Below are 22570 nucleotides of genomic sequence, written 5' to 3' on the forward strand. Positions count from 1 at the left end.
TCACCAGGCGTACAGCTCCCCCTGGGGGTGCGGCTCAGGCTCCTCAGTGGCGAGCGCCTCCCCGGTCCCGCTCTGGAGCACCTGCAGCAGGGCGTCTGCCTCCCCGAAGCCGTGGTGCAGTTTTGCTTCTGTGAGCTCCACGCTGAGCGAGAGGTTCTGGGCCCCAACTTGCAGGGGGATCTGCTCCCTCTGGGACCACTCAGGAGCCTGGCTCTGGTCGGCAGGAGGTTCTGGGGGCCTCTGTCCCTGCTCTCCAGAGCTGCAATCACATCTGGCCCCTGGCAAATCCATCACACCTAGACCCCCAGGAGAGCCATCCTGAACCCCACACCAGTCACTAAACTTGTTATGTACCGGGAGGTCCCCCAGGCTATGAAGCTGAGGCTCAGGGGCCGTGCACATCTGGGAACTTGGACGCAGCAGCCCCTCAGGCTGGCAGGCCTCAGTCAGGCCCAGTATGCAACCCTGCAGCCCCGGGGTCTCAGTCAACTCAAAGAAAGGGCAGGGACTGCGGCACTGGGGGCCTCCCTGTGAAGAGGGAATGTCCAGAGTGGGCAGCGGTGGCTTTGGAGATGCTGAGCTCTCACCTCCACTCTCTGTCCTGCTCTGCCGTTGACTCGGTCCTCTGCTGCTCAGTGGGTCACACGCCAGGGAGGCCATGTCCTCAGGCATGAAGCCATCGGCCCCCCTCTGGTTCCTGCTTCTCGGTGCTGGAGGCAGCGGCCTGCTCTGGACCCTGGTGGTGGTCCTGGGCTGACGCCGCTGCAGGGGCTGCTCAACAAAACGAACTTGGAGTTTTGTGCTCTGCTGTGGGCTGCCTGAGGAGCTCGCCTCAAGGAAGGACCTGCGATCACCTCCTTCTAAGGAACTTCTGCCTTCTCCACAGGGAGCCCCCAGTCTCTGGGAGCTACCTGATTCATCAGTGGTGTGAGAATAATGACCCACTGGAGGCCTGGGGGCACAAAGGGGAAGGCCTGGGCTGGAGATGTGGATCCTTTGGCCTTCGAGGGAAAGGGCTGAGGGGGCCGAGAGAAATAAAGCACCTGGGGGAAGCCCCGACCCCTGGGGGCTGGCACTAAGTGTGAGGATCGGGGAGGAGGCCCTGTCCACCAGCAAGGCACTAGTGAGCCTCTGTGCTTTCTGGACCCTCGGTTTCCTAAAGAATTCTGCAGTGTCGGGGCAGGGCCCTGGGGAGAGAGATGTGCTGAGACCGGGGCTGCTGACAGCCAGGCAGGAGGGTTCCTCTAGCCAGGGGCCGGGAGGCAGGGAGGCATCAGGAGAAGGCTGGGGGCTCACAGAAAGCAGGTTCTGCCCAAAGGGGACTTTCTGAAAACTCAAGTGGGGTGACGGTACTGGAAGGCTCCGGGGCCGGCAGTGGGTGCTTTCGTCCTGAAGATCGAGGGGCCCTGTTGTTTTCCATCCTGTTTCCTCTGTCTTCCTCTTCTGAAGTGTCCCTGGGACATGTCTCTGTTTCTGGGACATGCCAGACATATCTGAGCCCAGCCTGTCAAGGACCACACTGATCTTCTGAGGGTTGGCCTCTGGGGCCTGGAGGTGCAGAGGTAGTGAGGCCCGGTCAGTCTGGACGGCCTCATCCGTGGTGGTCTGAGTGCAGCCATCCATCATAAGGGCCTGGGGCGCCTCACCTGGGGTCTCTCTCTTGGCATTCCGCTCCTTTTCAGCCACGCTTGGCTGAGAGAGACTCCCCAACAGCTCTGAGGTGCTGTGCAGGAGCTGCGAGAGGTGGAGAGACAGGTTGTGCATGCTGGCCCAGGAGGCCAGGTCCGACTGAGCAGAGGAGATGTCAGTGTAGCTCCAGCAGGGCCGGCAGCCCGGGGTCTGTGTGCCCTGCTCCAAGGTACTCATCCTGGGTTGTCCCGCAGGGTCGCCCGCCTCTGCCGGATACAGCAGCATAATCTCATCCACTGGGCCTGCAGCACTTCCTTCAGCCCGGGGGGGCTTCCTCCTCAGACCGCTCGCTTCATCAGGGGTACCCGGGAACTGAGCTCTCCTGTCAGGACCATGAGTGGGGGCTGCTCCTTCAGAGCTGAGCAGGATGTGGGGGGTCCCCAGGGCAAATGAGGAACCCCATACTTCCCAGGGCTCATGAGAACCTCGGGCTTCATGGATGCTGCTGCATGTGCTCAACAGGCCCCGGGCATTCGCATAGGTGCCGCTGTGGGAGCGCAATGGGGAGTTCTGGTCTTCTAAGCCCTCGTCGACACTGGAACTCCGGGCCACACTGGGTGGTATCAGGCCCTGGGATGTGTGGCCACGAGAGGCATCGACTGCACTGCCAAACCCATACTGCTTCCAGCCGATGCGCACAGGCCCCTCCGGACGCCAGGGCAGGACGCAGGGATTGATGCCGCTGGAGCCGGAGGGTAGTGCTCCTCTGCCTGCCTCAGACTGAGGCTCCTCTGGCCTGGCCTGGCCACCCAGCCTCTCTGGCTTTCCCTGCTGGGCCTGTTCCAGAGAGGCCATGAGATCAGGGGTTGGCATGCACGAGAGAGCTGAAGTTGGAGGGTCCGGAGTCGGGGCGGATTGCAGGCGCCTGGGGTCAGCAGCTCTATCGCCCAAGTCAGGTGAGGCCTCCTGATCGCAGCCCTCAGCTTTCAGAGATGGTCTCACTACTGACTTCCCTGAGGAAGAGCCCCCAGGATGTGGGGTCCACAGTCTCCGAGGCTCCTGTATCTTCTCATCTGTGGGTGAAGGAGGCTCCACGCTCACGTTCAGCTCCTGAAGGGACCGGGAAGAGCTGACCACAGAGAACTGTGGTCCACAGTGTCTGGGCCCAGAGATTGCAATCACGGGAAGCGAGCGCCGATGGTGAGGCTCCAGCTGCTCTCCGCCAGGGGAGGGCGGCCCAGAGCCCTGGGCCGCAGGCCCACGTGCTCCACGGTGCTCCAGGTGAACAGTGGCTGAGTCTCCAAAGCCTGATGAGAACGTCTTGGACACAGTGGGCCTGGGCACAGCCATCTCCTCTCCACCCGCACCTCTTATCTGACAGCTGCCCAAGCAACCTTCATCAGTGTGTAGGGGGCTGCTGCCCTGGATAGGGTCTTCACCCCCACCTGAAGCCTGGTCTCTCTGTTGCTCTTCCTCCTCCCAAGGACTGTCAACCCAGGGACTGGAGATGTACTTTAACTTTGCTACAAATTTGGCTTGAGGATCCAAGCCACTGTGATCCCTGGACTCAGAGGAACGTTGTGACTTTTCTGGAAGGCATCTGATGGCATTTGTGCCATCTTGGGGTCCCATCAGCAGCTCATGCTCAACAGACCCTTCACTTAAATTCAGGGTGTGTGGTCTGCCAGCTGTCGCAGGTGGTCCTGGCTTAGGCTGAGAGCCCTGTGCTCTCTGGCCACCAGCAGAGCTGTCTTGAAACCTCCTGGGTGGCTCAGAGCACCTGCTTGTGAGGAAAGGAGAGGCCTCAAGCTCCATACCGGCTTTCTTCTCAGCAAATGTTTTCTCAGGATCCCCTACAGACCTTTTATCAGCAACCAAGTGGCTGAGGGAACTTGTCTTCCCATCAGGGGCAGAAAGGGAGTGGCCACCTTGAGCCAGAGGTAGGACAGCAGCAGCAATGGAGGGCTCTGGAGGGTCGCCATCTGCTGGCCTCAATTCCACATTGATGCCTTTGGGCTCAAGGCCACGTGCCAAGAGCATATCAGGCTCCCTGGAATGGCTCTCTCCTCTCTCATCCATTACCCTGGCCCTGGAGGCTACCATGCAGGGTGGATGGCAAGTGTGTGGGGCAGCCTTGGAAGTCCCCTTGCCCAGGTCACCACCTCTGCAAGGAAAGGGAGGAACAGGCATGGAAGGAGAGGAACGAGCGTGGGGAGCAACGGGTTGAGGGTCACACGGCTGCCGGCAAGAATGAGTTTCGCTGTCTTCTTGGCCCCCTGATGGCCTTAGGGTCCTGCTACCTTCAATGCTTCCCCAAGAGGCAACACAACCTGAAATTTCCTGCGGGCATCTGCGTGGGACCTCCTCTCTAACTTGCGTGGGTCTACGATCTGGCGGTGCAGCTGGCCTGGGACCTTCACTGCCAGCTCTGCAGGCTTCTGCTGGCCCAGAGCCAACACTCGTCTCCCGCTTCACGTGCTGCTGCGAAGGAGCTTCCAGTTCAACCCTTCTCAGGGCTCCAGGGAGGACAGTACCCTGTCTGGGACTTGCCCTCCCTTCTTCTAAGCTGGCAGAAGCTTCAAGGCACTGGACCTGGTCTTGGTTAGGCCCTGAGAGGCAGGCAGAATTCTCAACATCACAGATCAAAAGCTGACTTTCAAAACAGGTTGTTTTTCCTCCTTGTGCAGCCTCTAGAAAGTTACCTGAACCTGTGTTGTCCAGAGTTCCAGGTTCTTGGTGGGCAGGGCTTCTCTCCTGACTGGCCGGGGGCACATTCTCGGCAGCCTCCCATGCAGCAAACTGGCCTCGCCCACGTGGAATCCCTCCAGGATCATCAAAAGGGGCCTGAGAAGGTAAGGCTGCCACTACTTCCTCTGCTGTGACCTTCCTGTCCTCCTCCACAGCTGCAGGAGAAGGAAGCCGGTCTGAGCCCAAAGGATCAGCAGAGGAAGGTGTTCTTCTGGTTGCTTCTTTCCTTTTCTCTATGACATCAGAAGAGCTGGAGTGACAGAGAAACTGTTCACTTGCTCCCAGGAAATGTCTCAGCTTTCCGGTGCAATGGCTTTTACCTAGAGCAGGGGCAGCGTGGGAAGAAGTCTTTGAGGGACACCGTGGCCCTGTGTTATTGTCAGGCTGAGGGTGAAAGCTGTCTGCAGAGGGGAGTGTGGCCTGAAGGACAGATGTCCTCTCATCAATTGACAGGTGTCCTGGTTCAGCAGAGAGAGATGCCACATGATTTCCCTGTGCTTCACCCTCATTTCTGGTCCTGTCTGACACTGGCTGGCCCACTTGTGGACACTGAGGCCTGCTTGGGGCCCGTGAAGAACTTTCAGCCTCTAATGAAGTCTCATCGTAGCGAAGAACTGTGCCCCCAGCCGCCAAGTCCTGAAGCTGCTTCCCTTGGGTCTCTGCCTGTCCCATCCCCTCCGACACAGCCTGGCACGTGGGTGGATAGGCAGAGGGCTCCGGCTGAGGCACCCTTGGCAGGGACACAGGTGCTGAGAATGCACCGCTGGCAGGACTGAGGTCCTTGGCCTCCTCCTCTGCCTTCGGCCTCACCTCCCTGTCTCGGCTGTTCCGCTCTTCTAAGAGGTAGCTAGCCTTCCTTTCAAATGGGCTAGAAGCCCTGTTCTGGGAACTGGCTCTTCCCGTTCCTCTTTGTATGGATGCCTTGGCTTCGGAAGGAAAACTCACCCTGCTACTCAAGTCCGTGGAGGTGCTTCTGAGGTCCCCTGTGTGGTGTTGGGGACTGGTGCTTGCTGACCTCCTGCCCTCGGTCCCCTGGGGAATGCTCCCTGGTGCACTGGATTGACCGTGAGATGCCATGGCCGTGGGTATCACAGACCCACACCAACCAGTGTGTGCCACAGGGGAGCCCCCTCTAACTTCTCCCTGCAGGCCGTGGCTTCTGGGCTCTCCACGCTGGTCCTGACACCCTGCTCCAGTTACTGAGGGGCTGCTGGGCATTTTCAACTTCATGGGGTCCAGCACACAGTCAACGGAAGAGATGTCTACAGTATTAGGGGTATGAAGGTAGCTTTCTGGCAGCCCTGGAAAATTCAAGGGGAACGTATTACCCAGGTCTTGGTGAGGAGCCACACAGGAGTCTGGCTGGCCCCACAACGGGCCACTCTCTTGGCTAAAAGACATGCTCACACAACGCTGGCATGAACCAGGGACTTTCTGAGTCCCTGAGACCACTTTGTCTTCTTCCTGTAGGCCCCCTCTTTGCACAGCCATTTCTTCAACTCTGCCTTGAACTTTTGTCTCCTCTTGCTTAGAACTACGCATGCGTTTGGCCAGTTGGCTTTCCTGAAACCCTTTTACAGTCTCCAGCTCCTCAAGACTTCCCAAGTCCCAGGGCTGCCCTCGGGGGGGCACTGCATTCAGCAGCTCACCCTCCTCAGCAGACATCTCAGGCCTGGGCTGCAGTGACAGAGCTCCAGCCAATGCTTTCGTTCTCCCTGGATTAACAGAGGTGTTGGTGCAAGCCATACATGCCCCTAAAAACTCACCAGTGTCCCTGGCAGGTCTGTCTAACACAGCTGGGTAGGTGTGCCCTCTCACAAACTTGATGTTGTGTACACGTTCCCTCAACTTGAACGGGCTCAGGGTGATTTTCTGGACCTGGGGATCCTTCCCAATGCTACTGTTAACCTCCATTTCTCCAGCTTCCTCATCCCTAAAGATAACATCATCTGTCTGTCTGGGAGAAGAGAGCTGATCCTTGAAGGATACGTGATTTCCAGAACTGCCTGCCCTCAGCACACAGTCAGCCCTCTCCCGGTCCTGCGGGTCCTGGAACACAAACTCTTTACTGACTCCCAGTGTGTGGGAAGCACAGAGCTGCTTACTCTGCTTGGATTCAATTTCCAAGATGCCATTTTCCAGCTGCACTACACTCTTAATTAGCTTAGCCATTTCATCAGCATTATTACCTCTTTTATTCCACTTCTTTCCAGAAGGTGCTTCTCTGGAGTTGAACATTTCTTGTGCCTTTCCAGGGACCTTGCTTTCACTGTGGCTTCTTTCTTGAGAGCATGTAACTGACTGGACTCTTCCACATGTAGACTCTGTCTGTGGAAACTTAAACTCTTCTGAGCCATCTTTGGGACGGAGAGCTTTTCCAAGAAGCCCAGTTTCATTCCTCCCTTCTCCCTCGTGGGTCGGACTCTCCTCCTGGGCCGCTGTCTCTGGGCTGCTTACTCTGTGATGTACCGGTCTGGGCTTCAAAGAAGGAGCAGCCTCCCCTAGCACGTCCTTGTCAGGGCCTAAACTGATGGTTTTATAGATGAACTCAGACCTGATCCCAGAATGAAACTGTCCCTTCGTGTCAAAGGCCTGGGTCTGTCTGAGGGCTGCACTCTGCCCCTGCTCTTCTTCCCCACCTGTCTCAGGTTCACACACAAGGAGAGGCTCCCCAGACCCAGCACTGTCTGAGCAGACCCCGCAGGAGGACTGTACAGAGGCCTTTTCTCCCTGCCTGAGTGTTGGAAGACTGTGTTTATTTAAAATTCCAACTTGATTTTCAAATTCACATACTTTTACACTGGTAGAGGGAAGAAAATGTCTGTTCTGAGTGACAAAAAAATAAACTGAATTAAGGTTTTCTTCTTTAACATTTCCAGGGCGTTTCCACTTTTCTTGACTAACCTCCCCGGTGTTCTGAACAACTGGCCTCTCTGCTGTCCCCTGCTGAGATGGGACCATCTTGGAATTCTGGTTGTGTGATGGCACTGGCAGTTTATTCTTCACAGAGACATTCTGGATGACTCGGTGGTTGGGCCCAAAGCCCCAGGCTTCTCTGGGGGGCGGGGAAGGCATTCTCGCTTCTCTGCAAGCCGGGATCTCCAAGGCAGTTTCCGTCAGGGCATCCCGGCTCTTGGTCACATAGAATGTTTCCAAGGGAGGTGGCTGCAGGGAAGACGGGAGTGGGTTCCAGGGAGCAGAGTGGAGGTACAGCTCGGGACCCGACGGCAAGGCAAAGGGAAGACTGCTGTGCCTTCCCACCGCTTCCTGGGAGCTCTCCTGGGAGTCTCTGCTCTCTTCCTGTGGGGGGTACTGGCTGCTCTGACCTGATTGCCCCGCCTGGTCTGCACTGCTCCTCCTGAAGGGAGCCCTGCCTCGGGGCTGATGGCGGTCTTTGGTGGCCATGGTGACAACACTGTGACAAGGGCTCTTCAGAAAGAAACATTCATCAGAGGACGTCATCAGTTCAGGTTTCTGGCTACTCTGAGAGGACTCTTCCAAGCTGTTCTCTTTGACTTCAGGTGCTTCCCTCATGGGATGCACCGTCTTGTTCTCTGCTGCGGAGGCCTGCGCGTGTGTCATTCCAGAAGCTGAGGATTCTACATCTGCCGAGTAAGTTCCACTACAACTCACCTTCTCACTAGCTGTAAAAAAATCTGAAGTGCCTTCTACCTCGACACTCAAACTGTCCTGTTCTTTCTCTGCTCTCAAACGCTTAATTTTGGATAGATGACTAGGAAAGCTGCTGAAGTCCAGACTCCTAGGTATCCCAGAACCAACTGGCAATAGAGCATCTCCTCCCTTGTCAGAAGCCTGGGTCAGGGAACCAGAGTCTCTTTCGAGGGAGGCAAAAGCTGACCTGGGCTCTCCTGTGGCCTCCAAAGCAGGATGAGACAGTTCAAGGAGGTACTTTTGCTGAAGGGCGGCCCAGTCTCTCTCACCAGCACTGCCGATGTAAGTGAATGAGCTGGCAGAGGCAGCCAACAAGCTCGACACGCTAGAGTCGGAAGCTTCAGAGACGCCCTGCTGGGCCGCGTCAGGGACACCTCTGGCCTGAAAGGTGCCATCAGCTCCTGACTGGAGAAGCCTGTAAGGGCCCCAGAGTGACAGCCTGGTCATATCAGAAGCAGGGATTGCGTGCACACCTCTGACGCTGCAGGGCAGCTCAGCACCACCCTGAGGCAGTTTGGAGCTATACGATGGAGCTGTTTCTGTACCCGATGACTTTGGTTCTCCCGTGTTTAGCCAGTATCCAGGCCTCTTCCAACCACAAGGCTGAAAATCCTGGACATTAGGACTCGGACATAAAGAATCTGAGGGGCTGCTGGGATTGATCTTGGAGTCACAGGAAAACCAGGAATCCACAGACACCAGAGGGCTCCCTCTTGAAAGCTGCATGTCTTGGACAGCAGGCGCTTGTTCAGAGGAGTTTGCCTCCACCGCCAGCTCAGGCTGCTCACAGCGGGGCTGTGGATCCAGGTAAAATGAACTGCTCACTGGCAGGATGGCATCCAGCCTGGCTCCTGTCCTGTGCTTGATGGCACCAAGCCTGCATGCTGCCTCCTGGTCCCTACCGGGCAGACTGGAGGGCTGCAAGCGCCAGAAAGTCTCTGTGGGCATCTCGTCAGCTGAACCAAAGAAAGGCTCTTCTTGTCGATGGTCCCTGAGTTCTTCCTCAGCATCAATCAGGCTGTCAAGGGAAAAGCTTTTCTGAGTCTGGGTGAACAGTCCACTGTCTGAGGATGTGGTGAAGACCCTCACAGAGGCTCCAGCTCTGGCCCTTGGGTGGCCATGGCCACTGGTGAGGTAACTGTCCCCTGGGCTGTCCCGCAGGCTTCGGCACCCCTTCTCGGCCAGGGAGTCCTCAGATATTTGGCTGTCGTCACTTTCAGAGTTCTCTGGCTCTGGAAGATCCCACTTCTTCCCCTGGGGCCCCTCTGGAATCAGCGGCTCCGAGAAGGCTTGGGCACAGACACAGGAGAGAGAATCCACTGAGTAACCACTATCTGTGTCAGGTAAACCACCACCTTTTTCTCTTACATGATCCACTACTGGGCTGGAATCTATGAGTGAGGCCATGGTGTCTGGGTCCCCTGCACTGTGTTGCTTCTTCAAAGGGCTGCCGTGAGGCAAACAAGAGGACTTCTGGGCCTGGTCTCTGACCCTAACTGCCAGGACCCTCTGCTGCCTTTTGGATGCCCCCACATGGAGAAGGTGGTGTGGACTGGCCCAGAAAGTCCTGGCCTCGTTTCCACGCCCAGCTGCCTGTGTAGGTCCACAGGGATGTGAGGAACTGCAGCTGGCTCCCTCAGCAGCCTCATGTGTCCCAAGATTCCCTTCGTTTTGCCACCCTGCTGGTGTTAGTCCCTTAGCCCTCCTGGTCTAAGGAATGAGAAGAGAGAAGGTTCTGGCTTGCCCCATGGTTTCAGTTCATTAGCTGACTGGCCCAGAGATACTAAATTCTGGGACACCATCCACCAGGGCTGCTTACCCACTCTCTCCATCTCCTGGACGCTGGCAGACTCGGAACTCACGCTGAGGCAGGTGCCTGGGGCTGAGGCTCCCTTCCTGGCTGTGCAGAGCTGCCCCTTGCTTGAGGAGCAGAGGGCATGTTTGCTGCAATGCCCTGTCGTTGGAGAGTAAGAAGTAGCTTGGGGCAAATACTCTTCTGATGAGATTTTCTCTGATAACTGGTCAGTGGGGTCAGGCATAGGCGGTGACGTGGTGAAGGTATCCAGACTCAGGGAAACGCTGTGGAGACAAGGAAAGCCATCTCAGAAGAGCAAGAAGTCCCCACTCCCTGCTGACAGAGGGAGTATGAAGTCCCACTTAGTTTGCTCTGAAGGAGGTTCAAGACCAGGCCAATGCCACTGTCCCCTGTAGCTTCTGGGTACACAAGGAACCTGTGGACTACAGTCCTGGCTCTCAAAGAAGCCGCGAGCACACTCCATTTCTCATTTTCTTTACCTTATAAAAGAGTTAAACTGAATGTGAATCTAAACATACCTTCAGGGAAAACTTCCAGTTAATAGGAAATAAGAGGAACAGAAGAACAACTTAAATGGCACAACAAGGAATCAAACAGACAAATCTGTAAAGGGGCGCAGTGTACAGAAATGACCCACTTTCTATGTCAAATAAATGATATGAAGAAATAAAAATAAAGCAAAAATAAAGATTAAAAGAAACTGAGAAGACATAACCACATGCAGTGTGTACATACTACTGGATCTTAATTTAAATTAACTGTAGATAGATATTTTTGAGTCAATTAGGCCAAATTTGAATATGGCCTAGTTTTTTTGATTATATCGAATAATTAATCTTAATTTTGTTAGGTGTGATAATGACAATGTGGTCATAAGAAAAGCACCTATTTTTTAGAAGTGAATACTTGATGTAGGATTGAAATGACATGATGTCTAGGAGTTGCTTTACTTCAGAAAAAGGAAGGAGACGAAGCACACGTGGGAAATCTTGATAAATGCTGAATGTGGGAGACGAGTATATGATTCTCTCAACCTTGTGTATGTTGGACATTTTTTCATAAAAAAGTTAAAAAATAATTGTACTTCAACTAAAAATAAATCAAACAAACAAACAAACCAAAACAAACCAAAAAAGCCTGCCAGTACTCTGAAGACCAGACTGGTGAGCAAATATAACAATGACAGACATTAATTGTGCACCTACTATGGGCAAGGCCCTGTGCTAGGCCTGGAAGATATAAAAACGTAGGCACAGTCCTCTGCTCCAAGCAGTCTGGGAGATAACATACCCTCACCCTGACTGAAGGTGGGGAGAGAAGGAGGAAAGAAACAAGGAAGATTCCAGACTGAACCCAGGAGTCAGAAGGAGGGTCCTCTGCTCTCGCTCAGCCTGGGAGGTGGGGCGGGAAGCTCACTGGAGCTGGCAGGCCGGGTGAGAGGGGAAGGGAGGAAGGCTGTGGGAACGGAGTCTAGTTTGAAGCAACTTGAGATGGAGGTGGAGGCAGGACGGACCAAGGAGATGCGTGTGGAGAGTTAGGGTCCAAAGAGCAGATGAAAAATGAGGCTGAGTTGTCATTCAGAAGCTATCCTCAAAGAAGCAAGAGCCACCACTCAGAGCAGGAGCAGGGAAAAGCCTGCGTCTCAGAGGGTATCAACTACAGAGAAGGAAGTGATCAGAAGAGGGAAAAGGGATGAGGAAAGGAAGAGGAGACACAGCATCTTTCCACTTCACAGACTGAGGAAACTGAGGCCCTGGGAAGGAAAGATCGCTGGCTGGGAACTCAGTTGTAAACCTCAGCCAGAGCTTCCAGGGCCCCCCTGGCTGTACCTGTGTAGCTGGGGTGAGTGCCAGCCGCACGGCCTTTGGAGGCTCAAAGAACTGTAACTTGTCAATCTGCTCCTACACTGAGGCCCTGGGACCAGGGTGCCAGGGCCAGGGAGCCTCCAGGGAGGGCCATCCTGGAGCAGGCACAGCGCCTTGAGCAGCTCCGGTCTCCTGTGGGCCTCCAGCAGCCTCTGCTTCTTGACGATCCTCTCCAGCTGGAACGAGACCCTTCTTCGCCGGAAGCTGCGCTCTGCCACCCCAAGTGTGTGTCTCCGCAGGAGCTGTGGCTGCACTGTCCTCTTCCGGCTTTGGACCAGGGAGGACGGCTGGGTCTCAGGGTCTGTCCGACACCATGAATCAGATGGCACGGCAGCCTCAACTTCTCTCTCTGCTCCACGGTCCTGCTGTGGCTGCTGCTGCAAGCCAGATGGCCGGGTCTCTTCTCCAAGCAGCCGCTGCTTATCTGGGAACCAAAAAAACCCTGATAGAAGGTCAGCTCCTCCCTCCCTGCCCTTGGCTACCTGGACTCAGACACCTCTGGCCACAGCTGCATCTGCACAGAATGAAAAGCTGGCCAGGATGATGCCGAGGGATGAGGGCTACAGGACCCTCCGAGACAGGAGTGCCGGGCCACCTGACCACAGGGCAAGGGGAGGAAAGCCCAGGCCTCAGCTTGGCAGCGGGCACACACCAGGGCCAGCAGCAGAGGCTGGACAAGTGTGCGCGTGCGAAGGAGTGAGCAGGAGGACCATCACCCTGATCAGTAGTAAGGAAGGTCCTTCCCTTATTCTTGCTTCCAGCCCTGTGTAAGAGCTTCTGGTTTCTAAAAGAGGGGAGAGAACCCCTAATACCAAAGATTCCATTATATCACAAAGAAAACAAAGGAGAGAATACAGAAGGCTGGGGCAGCGTGAAACAGAGGGAAGAAGACCAGACACCTACCGTCTTTAATCCGCCAGCTGATGCTTGTCCGGTCCAGTTCTGGTGTCTGTCTGGCTCGAATCTGTGCCGCTACGATTCGCTGCCTCAGATCCCCCACGTAGCACTGCTGCTGCTGAACCTGGGTCCTGGGGGGTGTCTCTCCAGCACTTGGGGGCTGACGGGCCCCGTCACTCTGCTCTCCCAGCACCCTCCTGTGACGGGGGGCTGCGGTTACCGGGGGAAATGCAAACCCAGCTCAGTCCACACCTCTGCCCCCTCAGGGAGCCCTCACTTGTCAGGGCAGAGAGGCTGTGGACTTCTGGCAACTTGGACACACAGGCACGGTGTCACAGCAGCTCATGATGTCACAGTGCGGGAGGGGAGAACAGCCCTGAGCCTAGCATATTCTTAAACTGGGAGTTTAACAGAAACACAACTTCATTTTGGTTAAGGAAAATAACCAGGAAAGTAAAGCAGCTGTTTTTAAAACATAAAACATTTTAGCTAAATCAAGAAACTCTGTCCTTTAAAAAAGAATAAAAAGGTTATCTGCTGAAAATCTCTTGTAACTATAGTAGAGCAGAAGCTCCAGAAACATCGTGGGAATGGAAACACTACCCTCCACTCTCTGAAGCAGAAACCCTCTCGATCTGGTGGGAGGAGGCAGCCAACCCGAAGGAGAGAGAACTCAGATGCACACCAACCCGTGCATGTGGCAGGAGACACAGAGGAGAGCTGGCCTCCACTCTAGGGACACAAGCTACCTTTCAGAGATATATGCTGATGCGTTTATTGGTGAAATTGTGCGGGATTTGTTTAGATTCAGTGGGGAGGAGTTCGGGAATGTGAGTTGGGGATATAAATGAAACAAGATTAGCCACGAGTTGATCATTTGTAGTGTATTTGGAATTTTCCAATAGTACAAAATTTGAAAAGATTCTGTTGGTTTGCAAGAACCCCTGGGTTCATTCCCTGGCATCATCACCGAAAAACAAAATCTAGATTATAGTCATGCTTTACTCTGCCATCAGGTTCCTGTGTAACCATGGATGAGTCAGAGCCTTCCTCTTAAGACTAACAGCTTCTCCCCACGTGCTAACCTCTCCCTGGATCACACATGCCTTCTAGGCAAGGGCTTCCCACGCTGTTTCTGCGGGGTCTCTCAATCCATGTCACTCAGGTTTCTAAAGGAGCCCACTGCATAGGCGCTCGGCTGGGGGTGGTGGCGAGATGGGAGCGCCAGGGAAGGGGCAGGGTCTGCCAGAGGCTAACACAAAAGCCCAATCTGGCCTCGCTTAGCCTTCCTTCAGCCCTCGTTCCAGCCCCAGGGTGCCATGGCTCTCAGGCTTGGAGACTCACTAGTGACTTGACCCTAGAACCAGATCTCAAACAGTCTGAGCAGCATGCTCTAAGGGCTTCACTCCGCTTCGGAGCTTTACCACTATGCAGAGCAAGATGAAATCAGAGGGTAACAAGGCAGAGCTCCCCAAACTACAGCTGCAGACCAGAGTGGTCTGCTGCCTATTTCTGTGAATAAAGTTGTTGGAACACAGCCACACCGTGGTTTGCATCTTGTCTAGGCAGCTTCTGCGCCTCGCTGGCAGAGCTGAGCAGCTGCGGCAGGGGCTACACAGCCCACAAAGCCTAAAATACTCTCTCGCCCTTCAGAGAAAGTTTGCTGCCACTGCCCTAGAAGAAATTAAGATTTCTTAATGTAGCCTTGGGAGGATAGTGAAGGATGGACAGGAGGGAGAGTGAATAGATGGATGGGGGAGTGGGTGGAGCTGACACAAAGACAGGCTCCTCTCTGGAAAGGACGCTGTGAGGTGACTCGATCTGCTGCGGGTCCAAGGGCCAGGACGGGCCCAGGTTCCTGCGGGAGTGCTCGGGGGCAGACAGGCGCTGGCTGCTGTGAGCAAAAGGCCAAACACACACAGTGGGGTGTACAGAAAAGAGGAAAGGTGCCCTTCGATACATGTGGGGCAGAGGCTAGGGATGGCAACTGGAATAAAAAGCCAGTTAACTCTGCAAGAATAGAAAGAGCAGTTAGTGGGAAACATTTTAAACATGCATTTATATGTACCATGCTTGTATCGCTGCTCCAAGTTTTGTCTCCCACAGATATGGCTGAATTACAAACACAAGCCCATCACAGGGTCTCAGACAGACCCCGCTAAGATCCAGACCATCAGATACACAGGGCAGGCAGCGGACCTTTATTCTGAATTTCCTGAGAGGATTCAGCTTCCTCCTCTGCCTGTCCCCCACGCTCAGATTTACAATCTGCTTCTCCCTAGAAGACAGCTCCTCCTCCCTCCCCTCCCAGGAAATCAGCAGCCAGCCCATCAGCTTCTGAAGGCCCCACGCAGCTCCCTCCACAGCAGGAGCAAGCCCGGCGAGGACCACCACAGACCTTGCACACGCACCCAAGACGCTACATGCCGTCTGCCTGAAAGCGGCTCCACCGCTAAGCACATCAGCGAAGTCCCCAGAGAGCAGGTGAAAAAGAAAATGCGGACCTTGTGCTCCACGTCTGGGCAGATCACCAAGGGCCAGTCTTCAGTTACCTGCCAGCCAAGGATCTCTGCTTCTCTCAGGTGGTGTCCTTCACCCTGCGTGGCTCTGGCACCCCCGCTGCTGCCGGGCCTCCCTCGCGCCCTCCAGCAGCCGGGCCGGCTGGCTTCTGCAGCAAAATGCAGCAGCGCCTACTGGCTGAGGCAGCGGTGGGGGTGGCAGCAGTGACAGCGACCCCGGGCTCTAGGCACTTAAGGTTAAGCTCCCAAATTTCCAAATGGGAAAATGCCAAGAACACGGGCCAAAAACAGTTTTCAAGGACAAACTGCTCTCAGGTCCAGAGCACTGACGCAAGGAGAAAAGGAGGCCAACAGGCCCATTTCCCCGACTCTGGAGTCAGCTCTGGCTTTGAGGCTCCCCACCAGAGAGAAAGAGAAGGGAAAGAAAGCCTAGGACGCAGGGAGGCTTTGGAGCCGACAAGAGATGAGAGACGTCCTAGAGCCAAGGCCACAAGCCCAGACTGGAGCCCTGCCGACGACGTGCCGGGCTCCCCACGCTCACGTTCTCTCCTCGTCCCTCTGCCCAGTCACAGGCTTGAGCCCACACAACCTACCACCCGGCCCACAGGCTCTCAGAGCTGGTGCTGAAAAGAGGAGGCAGCGAGGGGGAAAGTCCTGCTTCTCCAATCCCACTCTGTCCTCTGAATGAAAGGGTGCATTCTTGATGTTACTGAAAGGTCATGATCATGCCCATGGGGCTAGAGAGCCCAAGGAGACTTTATAAAGGCGGGGGAAGACCAGTGTTCTCTGGCATGGATGGGTCAGCAGGGGTGAGATGGGAGGACAGGAAAGCAAAAGGGAGGCCGTCTTCCCAGGCAGCTCCCCACAAAAGCCTCCAAGGCAGGGGGCCCGTGGGGTGTTGGGCAGAGCACTCCATGTGTACTCACTCTTCCAACCAGTGTCACAAGGACCCCTGGGAGAGATACGGTAGAATCCTTACTTATAGGTGAGTAAACAGGCTCAGAGACTTAGTAGCTTGCGTAAGGTCACACAGCCTTTCTGTCATAGAGCCAGAGGGTGAGGCAGCTTTATCCAACTCCAATGTATCTCTTCAACAGCCGCAGCTCTTTAAGTTGCAGAGCCTTTCTCTGTAAACCTCTGAACTCTGGGAAAAATATCCTCAGTGTGTCTTCCCAATAGAACAAGGCCTCCTTTCATGATCTTACTGTGAAAAGGGAGGCCACTCTGACAAAACAAGAGCCTTGGCCTCAGTCCTGAGTCCACCTTGGCCTTGATATGCTCCATCCTGTCACCCCTCAGGGCCCCCAGGCACCCGACACTAGGATTATCCTCCCTTAGACTCTGATGCCTCGTCCTTCAGCCCTTAGCAGCCCTCCTGTGAGCACCTGCTTGCTGTCCGTGCTCCCTGCATCAGAGCCCTTCTGCTCCTCACCCGACATCTCACTACCAAGGTCTGATCCAACACTATGTTCAGCTGCCATCAAATGTTCCTGGCCTGAGGAAAGGGCATCCAGATCCCTGTGAAGGAAGCAGGGGACCAAGGCCACCATAGTGCCCTGTGCTTACGGTGTTGAACAGCCCCCAACACCAGGGGTCTCACAGGCACTGAGTCTGCTGTTTACATTTTCTACAGGAAGCCCCCAAGGCAGAAGTCACTTATGGCTTACAGAACAGGAGGACACCACTGTTTCCAGCATCCAGCCCACAAGGCATCTAGCTCTGGGAGGGGAGTTCCACACACAAATGGATGAAGAGTTTGAAGAAGAAAAGCAGTTGCCACAAATCACGAAGAGAACTCTGGCCCCACACTTCACAGTCACCGGGCAGATGAAGTGGGTGGGAGAGGGCGGAACCCCAAGATATTTTCACATTGTTCCTGGAGTTCCTGCCCCTCTGATGTGTACTTCTTGACCCTTGGTTATGAGGGGAAAAGGATTCTCAGTCCCACAACTTTAAAAACTCAGAGGAAGCCACAGTCCTGGGAGCTAATGACACACCCAAGCTCACACACAGGTGGGCCAGAACTTACAGGGGTTTACAGGGAGGCAGGTCCAGAGGCAACAGTACAGATACCCATAAACACACCACATTTAAATCCTGCCGACAGAGGAAAGTAGCCACAGGACACATCAAATGGTATCTTCTTTCAGTGATGAAGAAAGCTGCAATACCCAAGAGGAGATGAATGAGGGCCAGGACCACTTCCCCACCGACCAGCAATCAGCGGAGCGGCCAGCTCAGCATCCTCAGAGCACTTGTTCCAGTTGGTTCATATCAGGACTCGTTCAGAGCTTGGCTGCAACACTCATCTCATCCCCACTCCATGTTGTAATGAATTAAGATGCAAAACCAATAGGTTCCACAGCAGATTGAGAAGCTGTTTCTCACCTTTCCTTCCAAAGCAAAGGGGAGAGACCCAACCGGGAGGCAGTGACATCTCCATCCAAGTCTAGCCACTCCAAAGAGCCACTGCCACCAACAGCCTCTCCAACCTGGGGACAGGGAGGGAAGCGCAGTGAGGCTGCCATCATCACCACCACCCCAGCAGAACCAGACAAAGCTCCACTCCTCCCCAAGACAGGAGAAAGGGGGAGGCCAGCAGCCACGTGGAAAACACCCTGCTCACCTGCCTCCTCTGCCGAAGGACGGCAGCCTCTGCTGGGTGGTTGAATCGGAACTTCTGCGCTTTCCCCAGGGTTATGACTGCTCCTGTGGCACAGAGACCAATGAGAATTCAATCCCAGCTCATGTTCTGAGTACGTGTTATGTGCAGGGCACTGTTCTGTGACACAAAGTCCTGCCCTCAATAAGCTGATAATTTAGCTGAGTTAGTAACGTGTATTTGTTGCATATTATAGAACATATGTATTGAATTAATGAAATGATGAGTCAGAGCTCTGGTACGCCAAGGGAAAGCAAGATGAGCTCCAGGTGGAGCACTTAGGGACTGCTTAGTGGAGGGGGCGGGAATCTGGGCTCAGCCTCAAAGGACAGACAGAATTTGAATAGATTAGCAGTGGTGGTAGTGATAGTGACACTAATCATGATAATGAGGTCCGTCAAGCCTGCCTCACTGAGCTCTCTGGGTCTGGCCCATGAGAACGGGGCTGGTCCACCACTTATCCTGGCATAAACAGGGCTGCAGACAGTCCTACCTTGGGTCAGACGGCAGGAGGCGGTGACCTCCCGACCATTGACGGTGCAGCGGGCCCCGCGGGCAGGCCGCAGGACAACAACCCCACAGGCGCTGGTAATGGTGCAGTGGTCTCTCTCGATCCACTGACCCTGCAGGACTACAGAAGAGGTGGGGGTCACCCAGGTGGGGGCACAGCTCAAGGAAACACCTCCTTCCTCCTTCCCATGTGATCAGAATCCACGTCTGGAAGATCCCACATCATGACGAGAGAGGAAGGAGCCACCACCTGAAACCGCCCAGACCTGGACTGTCCCCCAGGGTAGGTCTCCTCCTTTCATGTCCCAGATCCACAACCTGGCAGCTCTAGAGGAGAAACCCCCTCAGACTTCAAAGATTCCTTCCTCTCAGAGCATCACCAGGTTCCTCTGAAGAAACCCGTCAGACATGAATACTTGAGACAGCACGTCAGACCCACACGCTCCATCACTCACCAATGTCCTGTTCCTGATCTGAGTCAATCCTTCCTATTTTTGTCGTCCCTTCCTAAAGGGAAAAACCAAGCCGTTTTAATGAGACAGTCCTGCCCCCAAAGGAGAGTCCACCTGTTGGAGTGTCATCACTGTCTTCCCACGCCCACCCCTGCTTTCCTGCACCACTTCTCAACATTGGTCCAAGCTGTTCTGACTGCTCTGCCCACTCACTCTGCAGCCCAGGAAGCCCCCGAGAAGGTGGAGGCACAAAATACATGACAAAGCAGCACCAGCTCTTTGCAAAGTCCAACGAGTGTTGGCAAACTCCTTTCTGTCCCGTAGCCTGAAGTTAAGCCACTGGTCAGAGAGTCTCTAGTCTGAGGAAGTGGGCAGACAGGTATAGCTTTCTCCCAGGGGCTAAGGTTAGTGTGGTCCAAGTTTGGTCCAGTCTCAAGGAGACATGCATTCTATGAAGATACATGGAAGCACAGAATTTTTACCTTTTTGGTCCGCAGATGAAGTTTAACAGACACCAGATTCTAAGAAGAGTAAAGCACAAAAGGGAGAAAAGCACATCTAGAATCAAAAAGGACTGGAAGAGAGTAGAAAAGAGGAGGGGGAAACGAGTTAGTGTCAGTGAATCACTGGGTTAGTAGAAGGCAAGGCCTTTGGCCCTTGGGTTTCAGCAATGCCGTGTCAGACCGCACAGCTCTGTTAGCGGGAGGCGGCAACACGGCAACACAGATGCGAGTTTAGATACATACTTATCACGTATTGAATAACCACCCCCTACGCCCTGGGCACTGCGCTGAGTGCTTTACAGACAGCTCTTCTTCAATCCTCTAACAACCAAAATGTAGGTATTATGACCCTACCTTTATACGGGAGGAATCTGAAGCTGACAGGGGATGAGCTACCCAGGGCATCCCCATACTGAACAAGAGAATTCTGGATAGAATTCAGGTCTCTGAGTCCTACACCCACACTTTCCAACCTCATCAAACCACCTCCCCAGTGATGGATGTTTCTCAAGCGACCAGAGAGTTCATTCTACTCTAGGTTTCACTGGCAGCAGCCAGAAGGGAGGTCCCTGCAGCTCCCCTAAAATTGCTATGAGAAGGAAGACTCCAGGAAGTAATAAAGCGGGGCTTTCTGGCCTCGCTGTGCCCCACTCCCCTCGCACACCCACAACCAGCCGGAGTCCAGGCTTTCCTGCCCAGCCACTGAGGATTGCACAAGCCCGTGGATGCTGGTCTCCAGACACCGCCAACCAAATCAGGAGTGCTTGTGCGGGTTCGGGTCAGCCCTGATGACGAGGCACACTCCTCTCAAAGGGATAGAGGCCACAGCACATCACAACTTCTAGATCTGCAGGGCGGAAACTACCAAAACCCATGCTGGCATCTCACTTCTCACTCACTCACCACATAGCCTGTGCCCGCTGCCCTCTCTGCCTCTTTATGCCTCTCTATGGGGAGAGGCAGCAGCACAAGGGCGAGTGTGAGGATGGAGTCTGGGATATCAGTAACCTGTGCTGCACCGGCCTCCTCCCTTCCCATCCAAGGTGCTTCCCAAGGTGACCTAAAGCAAAACAGCTTCCAGGTTGTTGCTAAGGACTAGTTCTAGGTCTAGAACTAAGTTAGCAAATAAAAATACAGAGAATCTTGAATGACTACTGTTATACTACTCCCCAAACCAGGATCTAAACAAACAAAAGATGGGCATACAAAAAAAAAAATGCAGAAATGCCAGGATTAGAAACCTTATTCCTCAGGTTCACCAGAAATGCATGAAGGAGGGCGCGCCCCCTCGGTGCACTGACTCGGCAATGACACCAGCACCCCAGCATCATCCACCTGTGTCTGCAACGCAGTCCCATTACCATCCTTCAACCTCTGCTGCTACCCTGAGCTCTGCTACTTGACTTCCAGCTTTGCCGCTCTATCAGTTCTATCCAAATACTGAGTGTTTTAATTCATCTGGTTTCTTCCTGACCTCCAACCTGTCCGCATGGTTCTGACTAACGGAAGGACTGACAGGCTTTGGTGTTTAGGTTATTAAGGTAACAGCTACTCCTGCCTGAGGCATGCTCACTGAGATGATTTATACTGCAAAAAATAAGCTACTTTAACTTTCTGCCTAGAGGCTTGGTCTCTGACAACTTCCCTGAGGGCTTATCCTCAGAACACAGAGCTTCTAAACACAGTAGCCTGGCTGACATCTCACTATCCCACGCACTGCATCATTTGCAGCCTAATTTCTCCAGGGATGACAGCAACATAACACATCCCCCTAAACTCTGACCCTTTTAAATGTCAGCTGGGGATAATTATGAAAATGAAGATTGGCTTTTCAGTGAGCACAGGGATTCTGGCCACCTAAAGTACGTTCAGCCAATGCATGGGACTGTCCTACAGTAGGACGAACCTTTTTGATGAGGACAGGATCTGACTCTATCTACCATGGGTCACTAACTCTCAAAATGCTTCATTTAGAAATGAGGACCTGGCCTCCTGGTAACAAAGAATCAGGGGAGCCAGGTCCCTGTGGAAGGGCTTCATGTCCGTCATTCTGTTCTCTCGGGGTGGCTGCACGTCACGCCCCAGCCACCCCTCGCCCACCCGCCAGCTCTTTGGACTCTCCCACACGCTTTCTTGAAGCTTCCTATACCTACTTCCTCTCTCCTTTCTTCTTTCCCAGGTAAACCAAGTAATAGGGAGGTGGGAGTTGAATGAAGTGGGCAAGTGTCGGAAGGAAACTGTTTCAGATCTTTGGACCCCCTTTAGCCTCTGAAAGCTGTCTGTGCGCAGCCTGTGTTTGTGGAGAGAGCTTGGGAGTGCCGATGGGATTTTGAGGTTAGGTTTTCACATCCATGGCTGCACTCCTGTGCTTCACGAAGCCATAAAAGGAATGCAAGCAGCATCATTCTTCCTTTAAAATGAGGAAGGCACAGAGAACAAAAGTAAGAGCAACAGGAGGAGCAGCTGAAAAGCAAACGACTATTCTGACTTCTGGTCTTCTGCTCTGTTCATACAAAAGCAAAACAGATCACCGCTGTGGCTGGCAGGCCCAGCCTCCCGAGGGCACACCTGGGGGCAACTCTGTGGCCTCCGTCTCAGTTCACAGGTGCATGGCTCCCTCCCTGACCTGTGGGGCTGGCAGCTCAGGGAGGGGCGCCCTCCCACTCACCTTGAGGTGATAGAGCACGACACCCGTGCTGAGCACGTCGTCTTCCAAGGCCATGAGGTGCGGCAGGCTGGAGTCGATGACCAGCCCGGCCCTCCTCCTGTTGATGTCCACTCTGTAATGCTCCACCAGGGCCTTCCACTCGTTCCACTTCCGGGTCCAGTCTTTGGTCAGCTGGTCAATCTGCGGAGGCAGAGGAAGTGGTGGTGGACACTCGGCACAGAGCAGACCGAGGGTCCGATGCCACCCTGCCTGACTCTTCACGGCATCACTTCCTCACTTTCCTCCCTGTTACTGTTCCAGGCCCCAGATGGGCCCTTGTACCTCCTTGGTGAGCTGTCTACGTTTCCTAAGCTTTCCTCAGTAATCAAGTGTTACTTTCATAAATAGAAACCCTCTCAGTAAATGCTATTTTTAAAGTTTTCTACAATGAGCAGGCCTTGTTTTTATAATTAGAAAAAAGCACCATAAACGTTATTTTTAAAAATGAGTTGGGAATGTTGTTCAGACATGTTTGAATTCCCCTCTCCCCGTCCTCGCCTACATGAGCCGCCTCTTGTGACCAAAAGCTTCTTTCCCAGGGGGCAGCGCCTTGAGCTGTAACAGAAGCTTGCACGCACCTCAGAGATCCA

General features: G+C 54.1%; 1 protein-coding gene across 1 annotated transcript in view; it reads right to left on the minus strand.

Annotated features, from left to right (window-relative positions):
• STARD9 (StAR related lipid transfer domain containing 9) overlaps window positions 1-22570 on the minus strand; it is a 108592-nt gene that overhangs the window by 14448 nt on the left and 71574 nt on the right. Inside the window, 9 exon segments of the mRNA XM_031672886.2 lie at window positions 5-9761; window positions 9764-10128; window positions 11695-12154; window positions 12634-12824; window positions 17535-17638; window positions 17773-17855; window positions 18302-18439; window positions 18774-18825; window positions 21942-22121. Of these exon segments, the coding sequence (XP_031528746.2) occupies window positions 5-9761; window positions 9764-10128; window positions 11695-12154; window positions 12634-12824; window positions 17535-17638; window positions 17773-17855; window positions 18302-18439; window positions 18774-18825; window positions 21942-22121 (11330 nt within the window).

Source organism: Vicugna pacos, chromosome 6 (genome assembly GCF_048564905.1).
Source record: "Vicugna pacos chromosome 6, VicPac4, whole genome shotgun sequence".
NCBI lineage: Eukaryota > Metazoa > Chordata > Mammalia > Artiodactyla > Camelidae > Vicugna > Vicugna pacos.